At 41.2% G+C, this 13,942-nt stretch overlaps 1 protein-coding gene and 1 long non-coding RNA gene across 2 annotated transcripts; one reads left to right on the forward strand and one right to left on the reverse strand.

Moving 5' to 3' along the window:
- Positions 1–227: 227 nt before the first annotated feature.
- On the reverse strand, positions 228–2,281 carry LOC130166601 (uncharacterized). Its single transcript, XR_008827169.1, has 3 exons — positions 2,203–2,281; positions 1,351–1,495; positions 228–373 (listed from the first exon to the last, which is right to left on the reverse strand). It is a non-coding gene; the product is annotated as an uncharacterized LOC130166601 (long non-coding RNA).
- Positions 2,261–13,873, forward strand: wfs1a (Wolfram syndrome 1a (wolframin)). The gene is made up of 13 exons (XM_056372286.1): positions 2,261–2,329; positions 3,888–3,995; positions 4,563–5,130; positions 6,941–7,020; positions 8,278–8,422; positions 8,516–8,689; positions 8,944–9,021; positions 9,113–9,249; positions 9,491–9,610; positions 9,818–10,063; positions 10,524–10,802; positions 11,306–11,469; positions 11,576–13,873. The coding sequence occupies exons 3-13, from the start codon at positions 4,569–4,571 to the stop codon at positions 12,753–12,755; spliced, it is 3,165 nt and encodes a 1,054-aa protein (XP_056228261.1). The 5' UTR covers positions 2,261–2,329; positions 3,888–3,995; positions 4,563–4,568; the 3' UTR covers positions 12,756–13,873.
- The last annotated feature ends 69 nt before the right edge of the window (positions 13,874–13,942 follow it).

Here is a 13,942-nt window from a genome sequence, read left to right on the forward strand (position 1 = left end):
TATGATGCCACGTTTATGGCCTATGAAGAATGGTTGCAGATCATTCTCCACAGAACAAAGATTTTCATTTAAATAAATGTCTCTTAAGTCACAATCTATCGCTGAATGAGCTATAACACAATGGTGATCGGCCCACTGATGTTAAGTATTGCATTCTGGAAAAATTATGCATTAAATTTCTCCTAAAGCAAAGCGAACATTACCTGCAGTTCAGGTGAGGTCTGCAGCCTGCAGCAGCTGCTCCTTTGTCCACTGGCCCCTGAAACTAGTGACCTGTATGCTCATGGGATGTTTGTTGATGTGCACCGACAGTGAGTGATGAAATCTTGTTCCAGGCAGCAACAGACTGTCCTTCTCATGGCCCATGGGGAAACTGGGAGAGAGCGAAAGACACAGAGAGAGAGAATCTGGGCGCTGTCTGTTCAGGACTCATGCAGGTGCACAGCTCCCAAAGGAACAATGCACCATCCATGAATCATACGTAGCAACAGCACAACACATGTAGTCTACTGGATTGCATTACACTGGGAATCCCAATTCCCTCACTCAGCTTAAAAATGAAACGGCTTGGGCTCAAAACCTTTACTTTAGTACCGTACAGTAGTTAACATGAAAGTTCTGGGTACACCTAAATCACACAACAATAAAGTTTTTTGAAAATTTAATTTTTTGAGCTGCAAACCAGCCTCAAGTCAGGCTCATAATGATTTTGAGCTTGTGAAGTAATGTTTGCAAATGTTTGCAAAAGTTTGTAGTTATAAAGTAAGCTCTGTGTCCCTGTTAAATAAAAATGCATGAGAAATTCATGTCTGTGCATATAAACAAAATATTTGCATTAGTCAAAATAGTTGCATGTGTAGGAGACATTTCTATTTGTTAACAGATAAACGAGACTATTGATTCACATAGCCCCATTTTTCTTCGACACAAGCACAATTTTTCACATGCACAAAATTTAATTTCTCCAACAGATTTATTTTACAGGTTCACAAAGGTTGATTTACAACAAACTAGAATTATTTGTGAACATCACTTTACAAGCTCAAAATCATTTTGAGAATCGATTCTGAGACCATGTAGTTATGGGGCTTGGCGGTTGTGGGGGGGCCATAAGGTGTGGTACTGGCCTGAAGTGGGTTCTGGCATTCCTATGAAAACACACAACTAAATAATATGAATTTCTATTGCAGGGCGAACAAGGTCATTTTAAGCAGCTCTTCACAATACAACATTAAGAAAATTGTTTTTTACTTCACATTTGTTCGAGCACAACAACCAAAGGTGACATAATAGTACAGCTAACACAGTACAACTGCTATAAAGCAGTGGCGTGCAGTGACTTTTACCTACCTTTTCAGTAGCAAATCCTTTTTAAATTCAGATCCTGTCCTGTCTCATTATTTTTTGCTGCCTGTCTTTCCCAGGCTGAAAGTCTCTCTCCTGCACCTTGCTGCTCTCTCTGCTGCCTGGACATCTTCACCTGCCTCCTTCCTGGCTGAAGAAATATTAGGATTATTCTTCTGAATTGACAGTAAACATATCAAATGTACAGTATGGCGGAAAATAGAAAGGAAAAAAATAGGAAATCACCTCTATCAAAAATATTTACCAGTCACTGACAATGTCCTGTATTTTCTAGCCTTAGTGTTGTTAACCTTCTTTGGCTCATAGTCTGGACTGTAGTTAAGAGGCGCACGGTAAACGGATCTTCGGTCTTGAGGAGTTGTAGCTGTAGTTCATACTGTACTTGTACACATGCACACACATATGTACATTTAGAGTTATATCGCTAACTGCTAACTAACAAGCTAACTCTGCATGTGTAACAATATTCTGTCTCAAACTTCTCAAACTTGCTGCGGATCTCGCACAGAGAAGATGAATCAGTGTAAAACTGCTTGTTTACATGCTACTTCTGCCTCTTCAGCACAAACTTAGTTGCCAGACACGTCGGTAGAAGCTAACTCAAGAGTAGCTAGACAAGCAGTCACTATGGATGTAATCGATGCTAGTCACCCGTCAAAGATCCCAGGATTATCCTCCGTGCGCATGCGTAAATCCCTGAAAGGCTGCTGTACTCCGTTTGACAAGCTCCAACCTTTTTCTAAGGGACACCTGCTGCCACCACGGGTAGGCAGTAAATTGCAGAGGCAAAGCAGCGCATAATTTATTTACATTCAGAAGCCTAACATGGCCACATACCTGGGCAATGGCTTCAAATAAGTTCACCTGAAACTCCCGAAACGCAGCAGTTAGCTTTGCTTCTGTGGTTCTTCTTCGCAGGCCCCGTTTCCTGTTCACCCAACTTCCAAAATGTCCACAGTTACAGGTTTGTTTGTTCCCTAATTTAATTTTCTTTTGCCGGTGTTATTCATATTACTCTGGCAAATCCTCGGACAAGTCTGGGCCCAGAGATCTGACGAGTTCAACCAACAACCAAGCAGAAGTACACCGGAAGTAGGCCTACCTGACTCGGTCGGCCAGTTCTGGCGGTGGGCCACAATGGCTTTTATTGATTCCCTGCTATTTTCCCCCATCCCAGCACTTGAAGACCGCTGTTTGATTTATGATACATTGATAAAAACGAAATCTGCATGTTAGTGTTGCTTTCTTTAAATGCTTATAAAGTTCCATTAGTAAGGTAATGAACTTGACAGTAAACATGGGTCTGTTGGCCAAGTAAGGTAAAGTCAATTTTTATTAAATAGTGCAAAATCACAACAAATTATTCCGAGGCACTTTAAAGCCCAGATAAGCGTAAGCAGGTTTACATTACAACTGTTTTGCCGTGTTACCTTTCCAGTGAACTAAATATTGTCAACCTTAAACCTTCTATCAGGACATCTTGAAGAAACAGGGGTATGATAATTGGTATTATAAGAAAACACTTTACAAATCATATGCTTAAGTAATACATACCCAATGCATGACTCATGATGATCAAATACCTGAATTAATGCAGGATGTATCACAAGTCACTATGAGTTTATATTAATGCTTAATGGATCATCTTGTTAACCCACAGTTAGTGCACGTTCATTAATTTGCCATCAAATCTGCTAAAATCTATTAAAAAGGGTAGACTATACCAGACTGAAAGCAGAGTAGTACTCTACCTGTTGTCATAGAAATATGAAGCTTTTTTTTTTTTATCAAACGTGTTCAAATGTAAACACATAGGCTCTATGTTGCTGCACAACAAAAGCAGCTTCATACTGGCACTTAATTCAACATTCATTATAGCTGATGAACATTGAAGCATTAACTAATCACATAAACGTTACTTGATTATTTCCTAACAGTGAACAACAATGCACCTGCATTACTTTGTGCATCAAATCATCATACATTCCTTCGGCATTTGCATTTGATTTGTACTTTTATTAAACAGTGTTACCCCATTCTCAACATTTCAGTAGACAGCCTTGTTGCCAACTGCTGCCATATGGCACAAAGACTAACTCGATTAAGGCTGGGCCCACAGTATATAGCTTTTAACCTGGAACCTAATAATCTGCTTAAATGGTGCGACCATGCAGTTGACCACTGCACATGCAGCTTCACTGAATATCAGTCACCCACTATTTTAAAGCTTTTGCTGTTTAATAGCAGATTATATTTATTTGTTTTTTAATACAAAAAAGACATGTGGGACAGAAATGAGAAAACCTTTGAAGAGGTGACAGGATTTGTTAAAATCTTTTGGCCCTCACCGGTTTACGAAGCAAGACGAACTTATAACCACTCAAATAAGTCGCCAATTTGATGGGCATTTATTACCCCCTGTTAGGGGAGAGTCTAGTTTTAGAGGGCGGGTCACAAAGATGGGGTGTTTTTTATAGACCAGAGAGTTTAACCGCAGCCAGTGTCCGTCTCTGGTTTCATAGAACACTGTGGAGCAGAATGGACCCCAGCATGGAGAGCATACACAACATTTAAACTCAGGAGAGCAATTTACTTTATATCCTGCGGAAATCTGCTCATTTCGTTACCAGGTAAGGTTTCCTTTACCTTATTTTACTAAGTGTTTACTTGGCGCAGGTTTGGTGTTGAGAATGTTCTTGGCATGAAGTTCAGAGTTCCTATGTCTGTGTCCTCACAGTGTCTGTGTCAGCATGTGCAGGATGAAGCTAAGTAACTACACTATTGTCAAAACTGATTTAATGTTATCCATCCATATTTTCCTTTCAGATTCTAAATAGCCTATTAGGTTACCAGTATGTTACTGCTTTCATTTTCCTCTTTGTTTAGTGAAATTTCATGTTATTGCAACAGATATTCCATTAAATTCATCAAATTAATTTTATCCTATTTCTTCTCTCACAAAGTTGACACATTAAGTAGAACAGGGTTTTGCTGTTGTTTGTTCCCCTTCTTTCAAAGTGAAGGTGTTATATATTAGTTGTAAAATATCCAGAGGAAAGGTTCCTCCAGGTTTGCTGACAGGGAGGTCACAGAGTCCACTGCCCAGCTGTGTCTTCACCTATGACTCACTTACCTCCAGTATTTTATTGCAGTATATTTGTCATGACATATTTACTCTCACGTTTTTTTTCTCCCAGGCTAAAATGGAGAAGGATTTCCCATCAACACCCACACCTGTCAACACCCAGGGGTCATGCCCTGTCCTGGATGGACCCTCTCTTCCCTCCCCCTTACAGATTCCTCCCTCACCCATCTCCAGTGACCTCTCTGCTCCACCCTCTCAGCCCACCAAATCTCCATCCTCCACAGAAACAATGACAGAACCCAGAAAATCCTCCTGTTCCTCTCCACAATCAGCTCCAACCATGTCTAAACCAAAGGACCCCCCTCCTTCTTTAGATGGGTCAAGGCCCTTATATGCTGCTGTATCCTCTAAGACTGTTTGCACTAAACCCGCAGACAAAACACCACTTTTTACTTCTCCTAACCACTCTACCCCTCAAATCTGCAAAACTTCAGCCAGCATGGCCTGCGACACTCTGACAGTTTCCCCTCCCTCTACTTCCACCACCGCTCCCACCACGACTCCTGCAACTCCTTCCACCACCCCTGTGAAACGTACCTTTGCCTCCATGGCCAAGAAGGTGATACTACATGAAAGACTTAGAAAAGCAGAGGAAGAGGATGCCAATGATGAAGAAGATGGTAAGAATGACTTCATTTTGATTTTGGGATTAAATCAAACACTGTGAATTTTAATTACACTGAGAACTGAAGTCACAGACCACAGACTCATTGCACAGTTGAGGTGATAAGCCTTGTGCTGTATTTTGGAATGTCTCTCCATGTGTAGCAGAGTAACCCTGCACTTGGATAAACATCTCTCTTGGCCACAATTGAGAATTACTTAAGTTAACGTTGTTTTCTTGTTTTAATCCTGTATGGAGAAGCATTTGGACTGCATTTCTGCATAAAAGGTACTATACAATCATTAATACTACATTAAAACTTAAATAAAGTAAAGGCATTATTATAATCATGTATGTGTATCCCTGCTTGTTACATCCCTGGTTTCACTCAACAACTGTTTTGTGTGTTAAACCAAAGTGAAGAAAATCAGATGCTCTGCATACATCACCTTCTCTGCTTTACTGTGACTGGCAGGTGAAGAGTAGTGAACATGCAGACATATAGTTTTTCTGCTACTTGCCTTCTCTATTGCCACACATACCTTGTTGAACCTTTTTAGCCATAGAGCTATGCATATCTATATCTATGGATAGCTATGTCGGTGTGATGTCCACAATGTAATATCTCAACAATTATCAGAGGGATGAAATTTTGTAGCAGAGAATGAATCCTATCAGCACCTCGGTGAAGCCCTGACATTTCCTCTAGCACCACCAGCAGCTTAACATTTTGGCTTTGAGTGAAATGTCTCAACAACTATTGGATGGATTGCCATTAAATCTGGTACAGACATTTGTGGTGCCCAGACCATGAATTCCTCCAGTGCAACCGTGAGGTTCATATTTGTGGTTTTGATTGAAATGTCTCGTCCACAATTGGCTCGATTGGCATGACAAATGAAACAATTATTTACATATTACATTAAATGATTAGGGCTGAACAATTAATCAAAGTATTATCGCAATATAGCCAAGTGCAATATCTAAATCGTGGGAGCTGTAATTTTTTGATAAAGGTATAATGTGTCACAATGTACCGTTATAAGCAGTGTGCTGCTACAGAGATTCCCCACCCTGCAAATCATATTCTGCAGACCTAAAGGATCTTTTTCTATATTTTTCAGGGAAAGTTAAATGTGAACTATAACTTTCTCTCTAAAATCGTGACTCGTCATAATCGCAATATCTGACAAAATCATCGCACTATGATTTATTATATGTATTTATTTAATTTTGCATAATCTTTAGCCCTACTCCTGAAATACTTGTATTATCTACACCTGCTATAGAGAAACTAATAATAATATTATCACCTGTTACTATATTTCAAAGCCACTGGTAGTGAAATCATACCTCTTACATCAATAAGAGATTTTGCTGTGAATGAGAGTCTGTGGCATTTGAAACAGGGTTACAGGCGAAGAAGCTGAACCCCTTTGCTTAAAGGACACGGGGGAGACAGAAACCGTTACGAAACTGGGCATGGTGTTGATGGAGCCGTGGGGTCTTGTCACAAGATATCAGCATAGACAGACAGATACAGACACGTTTAGAGCGAACACAGTCTCACATAGAGCAGATCTACACCCCTGACTTCTTCTTATTCTCATGTTGCAACTTATATGACAGCTGGGATTGGTTCATTGCTGGCTGTGAACACGATGTGTGTTAAGACCAGCAATGAGTCTTACTTCTCCTTCAATGAATATGCCTTTACAAGTTTGGCAGCAAGGGTTTTATGTAATCCAGTGAGTCATTTTCGATTGATTTGATTGATTGAGATATATGTACATTTAACGCATCTCCTCTCCTCTCCTCTCCTCCAGATGAAGAACCAGAGGAGGATTTGTCCATGGAGCAGATTGAGGAGAAAGCCAAAGCTGGTGATGCCAGAGCTCAGACCCGGGTGATTTAAAGCACATACATAAAGACTGGCACTTGGCATTGTTTTCAGTCCTTGACTCAGTGTGGTTGAGAGCAAGTGTCTATTTTTGACCACTGAGACCAGACTTTGAATATGATACACAAGATCCTGTCACACATACAAATTATTAAGAACACTATTTCAGTGTATTGCAGCATGCACTGATTTTGTACAAATAATAATGAAATATTCACATTCTCTTTGCTCGTCGTTCTCTGCCAACACGCACAAATGTGCCGGCGTAAGAAATGGAAGGGTGGGGGGTGGAGGGCTTGGAAGATGAGACCAGACTTTACATTTAAGACCCGCCAGCTCTGAAAGGGTAAATTCTTAAGTGTGGCTTCTTCTCACGCTGCAGGAGGAGTGTGTAAGGGAACATGTCCAAACACGTGACCACATCAGTAAAGTGGTTTGACATGCAGTATATGCACCGAGGAATGGTTCAGACACAATGATGTCTCATATATCATAATAGCCATGCTCTACACCGACAGCTTAAAGTCCTACACAAGGGAATCAGTGTTGCTGTACGAGCATGGTTGTTTTTCATTTGTAGAATTATCATAAGTATTAAGATGTCTTGACAATACTCTCAATTTAATATCCATGCTAATGAAGCAGATTTATGAGACTTTATGTTTATTTTATGTAATATAGACGCAGACAGGAATGCACTAATGCAGAGCCGCTTCAGATGCAGGTACACATTTTCATACAAACAGACACATTTGATGGTAACTGTGAGAGAAGGAAGTTATGAGGTGACAGATAAGATTAGAAAACAGTCACTTGATATGCCATCGGGGGGGCCTCTGCTACTCCTGGAAAACAGTTGAGTTATCTATGACAGAGGCACCGATAGTCACAGCGGCCGAGAATTATGAGTTCTGTATCTTTCATCTGTCATCAGTGGATTCCATGAACATCAAGGTGAACTGTTTTGATTCAAACCACTTTCTACCCAAAGAAATAATCCCTATTGAAAAATGCGTGTTCTGTACATTGTCCAAAGTAATGGGGTAAAAACATATGAGCAATGTTTAATATAAAGCTATTTTATTATGTACACTTTATATTATTTCACAAGCTAGTCTATATTATATGGTCTCTTTTGGGAGTTTGAGCCCCACTGTAAGGTGGACTTCATGTCACATTGTACTGACAGGTTTAAGAATTAATAGTTAGACTAAGGTCATAAAAACTGGATGGACTCTCTTTGACCTCTTTTCTGTGTTTCAGCTGGGTCAGCAATACTTGATTCTTGCTGAGGAGAAGGACGCGGAGTTAAACCATCTCCTGGCTGTTAATTGGCTGATTAAAGCAGCTAAACAAGGAAGAAAAGGTGCAGCAAGATTACTGCAGCGCTGTTGGATCCAGAAGAAAGGTATACAGTACGTGCACATGCATATTCTTGTTTGTGTATTTGTGGTATCTTTTTTTATTCCTGAACTTTTTCCTGTCTGTCATTCTTTGCAAGGAATTACTCCAGAGAATGAGGCTGATGTGCGCAAGTTGTCCACAGAGAGTAAGTTTGAGCTGGCAGTACGTAAAGCAGCCATGATGATGTACTTTAAACTCAACCCAGAGAGGAAGACCAAGGTGGCTATGACTGAGATGCTGGAAAATGTCAGCCAGGTCAATGCAGTGTCAGGTAAGATGCATACACACACAACCGTCGACACCATATCTGCATTGTTACAGCAATGCTGCCTTGTCTACTACGGACTGCCTACAATGCTGTAGCATGTTGTCATGTGATAGCTACCATTGCTGTTAAATATATGATATATTCTTCTTTAAGATGTCAATGTTTGCAGCTGTCACAGTGAAGAATATCACATTACATGCAGGCATGCAGTGCACTGTTTGTAACTCACTGGTGCTGTGGTCATTTCTCCCCAATAGGTGGCACTGCAAGCAGGATCCCTGGCCCAACCTCAAGCCAGACCCAGAGAGTGTTGGAAAGCATGGTCAGCAATGAGGGTAGGTATCCAGACAGAGAGAGACAGAGAGAGAGAAAGTGAGCGGCTATAGTGTATGCTCTTGTATAATCTCCTGCATTGTGTCCTCTCAGCCAAACAGCTGGTGGACCTGGATGAGTTTGTTGAGATGACAAAACAGTATGCACAAGGTATTGTCCCCTCTGCATCCCAAGATGGCAACCAGGTTGCCAAGACTGAATGCCCTACACCTCGCAGCAGTGGTCAGGAGGTAAAAGACCAAATTTAGAAAAATAGACGATAGAACATTTTTTTAAATATTGTAGAACACAGACATAACTAAAGCAAAAGGCACACATATCATTTTATATTTCAATAAAACAATTCAGACGTGTGTGTGTGTGTGTGTGAGTGTGTGTGTGTGTGTGTGTGTGTGTGTGTGTGTGTGTGTGTGTGTGTGTGTGTGTGTGTGTGTGTGTGTGTGTGTGTGTGTGTGTGTGTGTGTTCTGAAGAGGACTGAGTTGGTCCCGTCAGGATACAAGAAGTCCTATAAAAGATCTTGGAGTTTGGGCCGGACTGGGATGATTCTGGGCACGAAGCAAAAAGCCATGGACATGAAGTCACGCCTAATGGTATCCTAATCAGTAGCTAGTTTTACAATTCATTCTGTTTTTCTATATTCCTGGAATTATCCTTCATGAAATATCTGTGGAATATCTGTTCTTGTGGATCTTTTTCCTTTTGTTAAATCATTCAGTTCTTAATTCTCATTTCTCTTTCCTGATTTTTGCCTGTTCATTCCCCCAGCTTCTCTTCATATCTGTCTCTCCTCACTTCAGATGCTGGAGTACCCGCTGCACACCATTGTGGAGATGAAGGAGCACCTGGTCGACTGGGCATCGCGGGCCGGTGTCCAGTGGCTGAGCACAATCATCCCCACCCACCATGTCAACGCACTTATTTTCTTCTTCATCTTCAGCAACGTAACAGTCGACTTCTTTGCTTTTTTCATCCCCCTGCTTGTCTTCTACCTCTCCTTCATCTCCATGATCATCTGCACATTACGTGTTTTTCAAAGCAGCAAGGTGAGTGTAATGAGCAATTCTCAATTTTTCTCGAAATTGATAGTATTAATATAATTATTTAGTTATTACTTAATTGAGCCCGATTGCTTTTAAACACGAAACCCATGTCGCCACATGTCTCTCTGTTCTGTCAAGATGCTGGTGTATGTGCATTTTGTTTAAGGTTTTCTTTTTCACTTTACTGAAGTAGCAAAGCATGTTGGAGGTTTTCTATGTGTCTCTCCATCTTTTCCAGTGGGATACTCATATAGTCATAGTCATATACAGTAGTTTTACTTGAAATCTGACCTGTTTGAAGAACATCAAATGAGAACATTGGAGTTTGCGACTTAACAGTAATCATACTAAAAGTATCAACATTGGCAATGATGGTGAAATTCATTTTACTGATATTGAACAATGCATGTACTCTATTTGAAGATTCACAATTTTCTTTTTCGTTCCCCCCTTCATTCTCCAGACTTGGGAGAACTTCAGAGCCCTGACATCTTTGCTGATACATTTTGAACCTGGGCTGGATGTGGAGCAGGCAGAGACCAACTTTGGCTGGAACAACCTAGAGCCGTACCTCTACTTTATCCTCTCCGTCTTCTTTGTCATTTTCTCCTTCCCTGTAGCTGACAAAGGCTGGATCCCCTGTTCGGAGCTCTCTACTGTGGCCATCTTCTTCACTGCTGTCAGCTACAAGAGCCTCAGCTCCACTGCTGCGATGTACGCACGCCAAGCAATGGCCATAGAGGTCAGAGGGCACCAAATGATCTGAATCACAGTTGTGCATGTTGTAGCCTTTTACATCAGACAATATATTTAACATTATTATCATCATAACTACAGTCTTGCAGTAAAGTACATTTGAAAGTAAGTCTTGAAGATTGATTTTCTAACTCCTATGAATCCACTTTATCCATTGGGTTGCAGACACTTGCCATTTATAATGCATCAGAAATATTCAATATTCCGTGGTGAAAAGTCTGAGAAAAGTCTCAAACACATTAACTATCTGCAAGTTTTTCTATAGCATACTGAGAAGAAATGAGATCAGCAACCCCGCAAGATAGAAAATCTGTGGGAAAGTCAGTGGCTTTCTAAAACGTTGGCCAAGAAGTGGACTGATACTTGATATTTATTTGATAGCTTGTGATCCTTTTAATCTGACAGACTTGAATTTGGAATAAAAGAGTTCCTTCATAGCTACGCAAAGAATCTAGTTTATGTACATAGTTTTTTTTTTTTTTAACCCAGGTAGCATCATCTCTGTGTTGCCTGACCCAGTTCCTACCAGAGAACATGACTGTGCTTCGTTTTCTGGGACACACCTTCGCCACACTACCACTAGGGGAGTCAGTGGTGCTGAAGATCAGTATCCCCTGCCTGCTGTATGTTTACTTGTTCTACCTCTTCTTCAGGTGAGATGAAGCATTTGGACTGCAGGATGTGAATTGATAAATTTATGCCTTCAAAATTAATTATTTCAATTTCTTTTCCGCGTCTTTCGGTCTGTTTTCTCCACAGCATGGCGAGGATGCGTGGTTTCCGGGGGACTTACTGCTTCCTGGTTCCATACCTCGTGTGCTTTATGTGGTGCGAGTTCTCCGTCGTGCTCCTTCAGAGTTCCTCCGCTGTGGGTCTAATCCGCACCTGTGTGGCCTACTTTCTCTTCCTGTTCGCGCTGCCTATTCTGGCATTTGGCCTCACCGCCATGCTCTTCATTCAAGTCTTCAAGTGGTTCCTTGAGCTGGAACTGACAAAGGTGATTGTCACCCTGGTAGTGTGTGCGATCCCTGTCACCCTGCGGCTGTGGACGCGGTTCAGCATGTCTATTCTGGATGTCTTCCGCTCAGTGACCCACCGCGGCCCAGTCAAACTCATCTTACTCTGTGTCTCCATGGTGCTGTTGTTCTTCTCTGTCTACGTGTACCACGCAGAGGGGGACAAGGTGTACAACTCCACGCTGACTTGGAAGCAGTACAGCCAGGCGTGCGGGCCTCCTGCCTGGGAAATCAAAGGCATGGCCCAGACACAGATCTTCTGTAGCCACCTTCATGGACACAGAGTCACTTGGGTTGGGAGTTTCAAGCACGTCCGTGTGGCTGAGACAGAGAATGGGGCACAGTCGGTCATTAACATGTTGCCGGTATTCATGGGAGACTGGCTGCGCTGCCTGTATGGAGAGAAATATCCCAAATGTGAGCCATTGAATGCTACAGCAGCTGCAGATTTGGCAGCCAATTCTGCTTCAGCTACCATTTCACTGCCCATGCTGCTCCGAATGCAAGAAGAGGAAGAGTTGTGTCAGCTCAAGGCTCTGGCCAAATATACTTGCCATGTGAAGCACTTTGACAGCCACCGGTTTGAAGTGACAGTGGGCATGATCCGGGATGGAGGGGTGGGGACAGAGGACCCTGCCAGGGATATAATCCTAATAGCCAGCCATGAGTTCAGAGAGGTTCTGCTTAATCTGAGCCCTGGTAATATGGTGGAGTTCAGCACCAAGCTGGAAGGCCGCCTTGGAGCCAGAGCCCCGGCCTTCGAGTTGAAATCCATCCACTGTCTGGACTGTGCTCCCTCAATGTTGAATAGAAGCAGGCAGGTGAAGATAGAGAGAAACTGGAGACGCACAACAATGAGAGCCCTGAAGTTTGCTTTCGATTTTTTCTTCTCTCCGTTCTTGTCTGCAAAAATCACTGCCTGAGAAGAAAGACAGCAACACATAAAGCTGAAGTGATAATAACTGGCTTGAACCTCTTCAGGAACTCTTTTTCTTGTGATGTGACGATCAAGTTACTAATGTAACTTATAGCAGTGGTTCTTAAAGTGGGGTCCGGGGACACCCATCGGTCCTTTAGGGAGTTCCTAGGGGTTCCCAGCAAAAAGCGGAGTAATTAATTCTCACTATAATTCCATCCATAAGTAACACAGTGACAGAATGTATGACTATGTTGGTCATTGGTTCCAAACACTTTCTGTACTAAAACATCTCAAAGCAAAAATGTTATCAGGTGGGGGACCCTGAGCCAGAATCTTATCAAATGAGGCTCTGTGGTCGAAGTTGTGTCAGTAGAGGGGTCCGTGATAAAAAATTTGAGAACCACTGATTTATAGTTTTGTTTACAAACTGATATGACAGGGATCTACAGTGCATGTTTATGTACTGACATTTCAACAGGGTGAAATCTTATAGGAAAGGAATTTAATATTTTTGGTAGTACTTCCTGTTAGTGCATGAGTTTACAAAGATTTTACTCTTTCAGTTCAAGAATGATTCAGATTCCAACATTGAGCTTCATTTTCAAAAGCCAGACAAACACAAGAACATATTCTTCAATTTGTATCCATCCATTTTTCATTTTCCAGGTCTGTTACAGTGAACTGGTTTAACTTTGATGGTGTTTATAGAGATGATATGCAAGGAAGCTAATGTTGGGTGCTCATCACTTCTGACTACCTAGAGTAACTGTGCATTTCTTAAAAATAAGATAGTGGCATTTTTAAATAGAGTGAAATTTATCTTTTGTTGAGCAATGTTGCTGCTGGTTTTGTACCGAGGAATTTCTTACGTGTATAGTTAATATGTTTGCATGTACAGTATGTGTATACATTTACGTGTGTATACATTAGTGCAATTTTAAATGTACTTTTACCCGTTTATTTATAGGTGTTCGATAATATTGGTTGTGTGCAACCATGAGCTTTTTGCTTTGTAGTCTTAAAAAGTTCTGGTCTTAATCTTATTTTTGAATATTGATCAGATTTTCCTGTGCCTTAAACTATATTGTACATAAAATGGCATTTTGGAAAGCCTTAACATAACACGTTGATCTATTTTTATTTTTTTTTGCAGTGAGGCTGTTTATGGTGAGCCCAAAAACCTGTCTATAT

Source organism: Seriola aureovittata, chromosome 3 (genome assembly GCF_021018895.1).
Source record: "Seriola aureovittata isolate HTS-2021-v1 ecotype China chromosome 3, ASM2101889v1, whole genome shotgun sequence".
NCBI lineage: Eukaryota > Metazoa > Chordata > Actinopteri > Carangiformes > Carangidae > Seriola > Seriola aureovittata.

Bases quoted from the DNA above. Each gene is read 5' to 3' on its own strand.
- wfs1a (XM_056372286.1), top strand. From the start codon at position 4,569: ATGGAGAAGGATTTCCCATCAACACCCACACCTGTCAACACCCAGGGG. The intron at 5,131-6,940 runs GTAAGAATGACT...CCTCTCCTCCAG, and splicing joins TGCCAATGATGAAGAAGATG to ATGAAGAACCAGAGGAGGAT. The intron at 10,064-10,523 runs GTGAGTGTAATG...TTCATTCTCCAG, and splicing joins GTGTTTTTCAAAGCAGCAAG to ACTTGGGAGAACTTCAGAGC.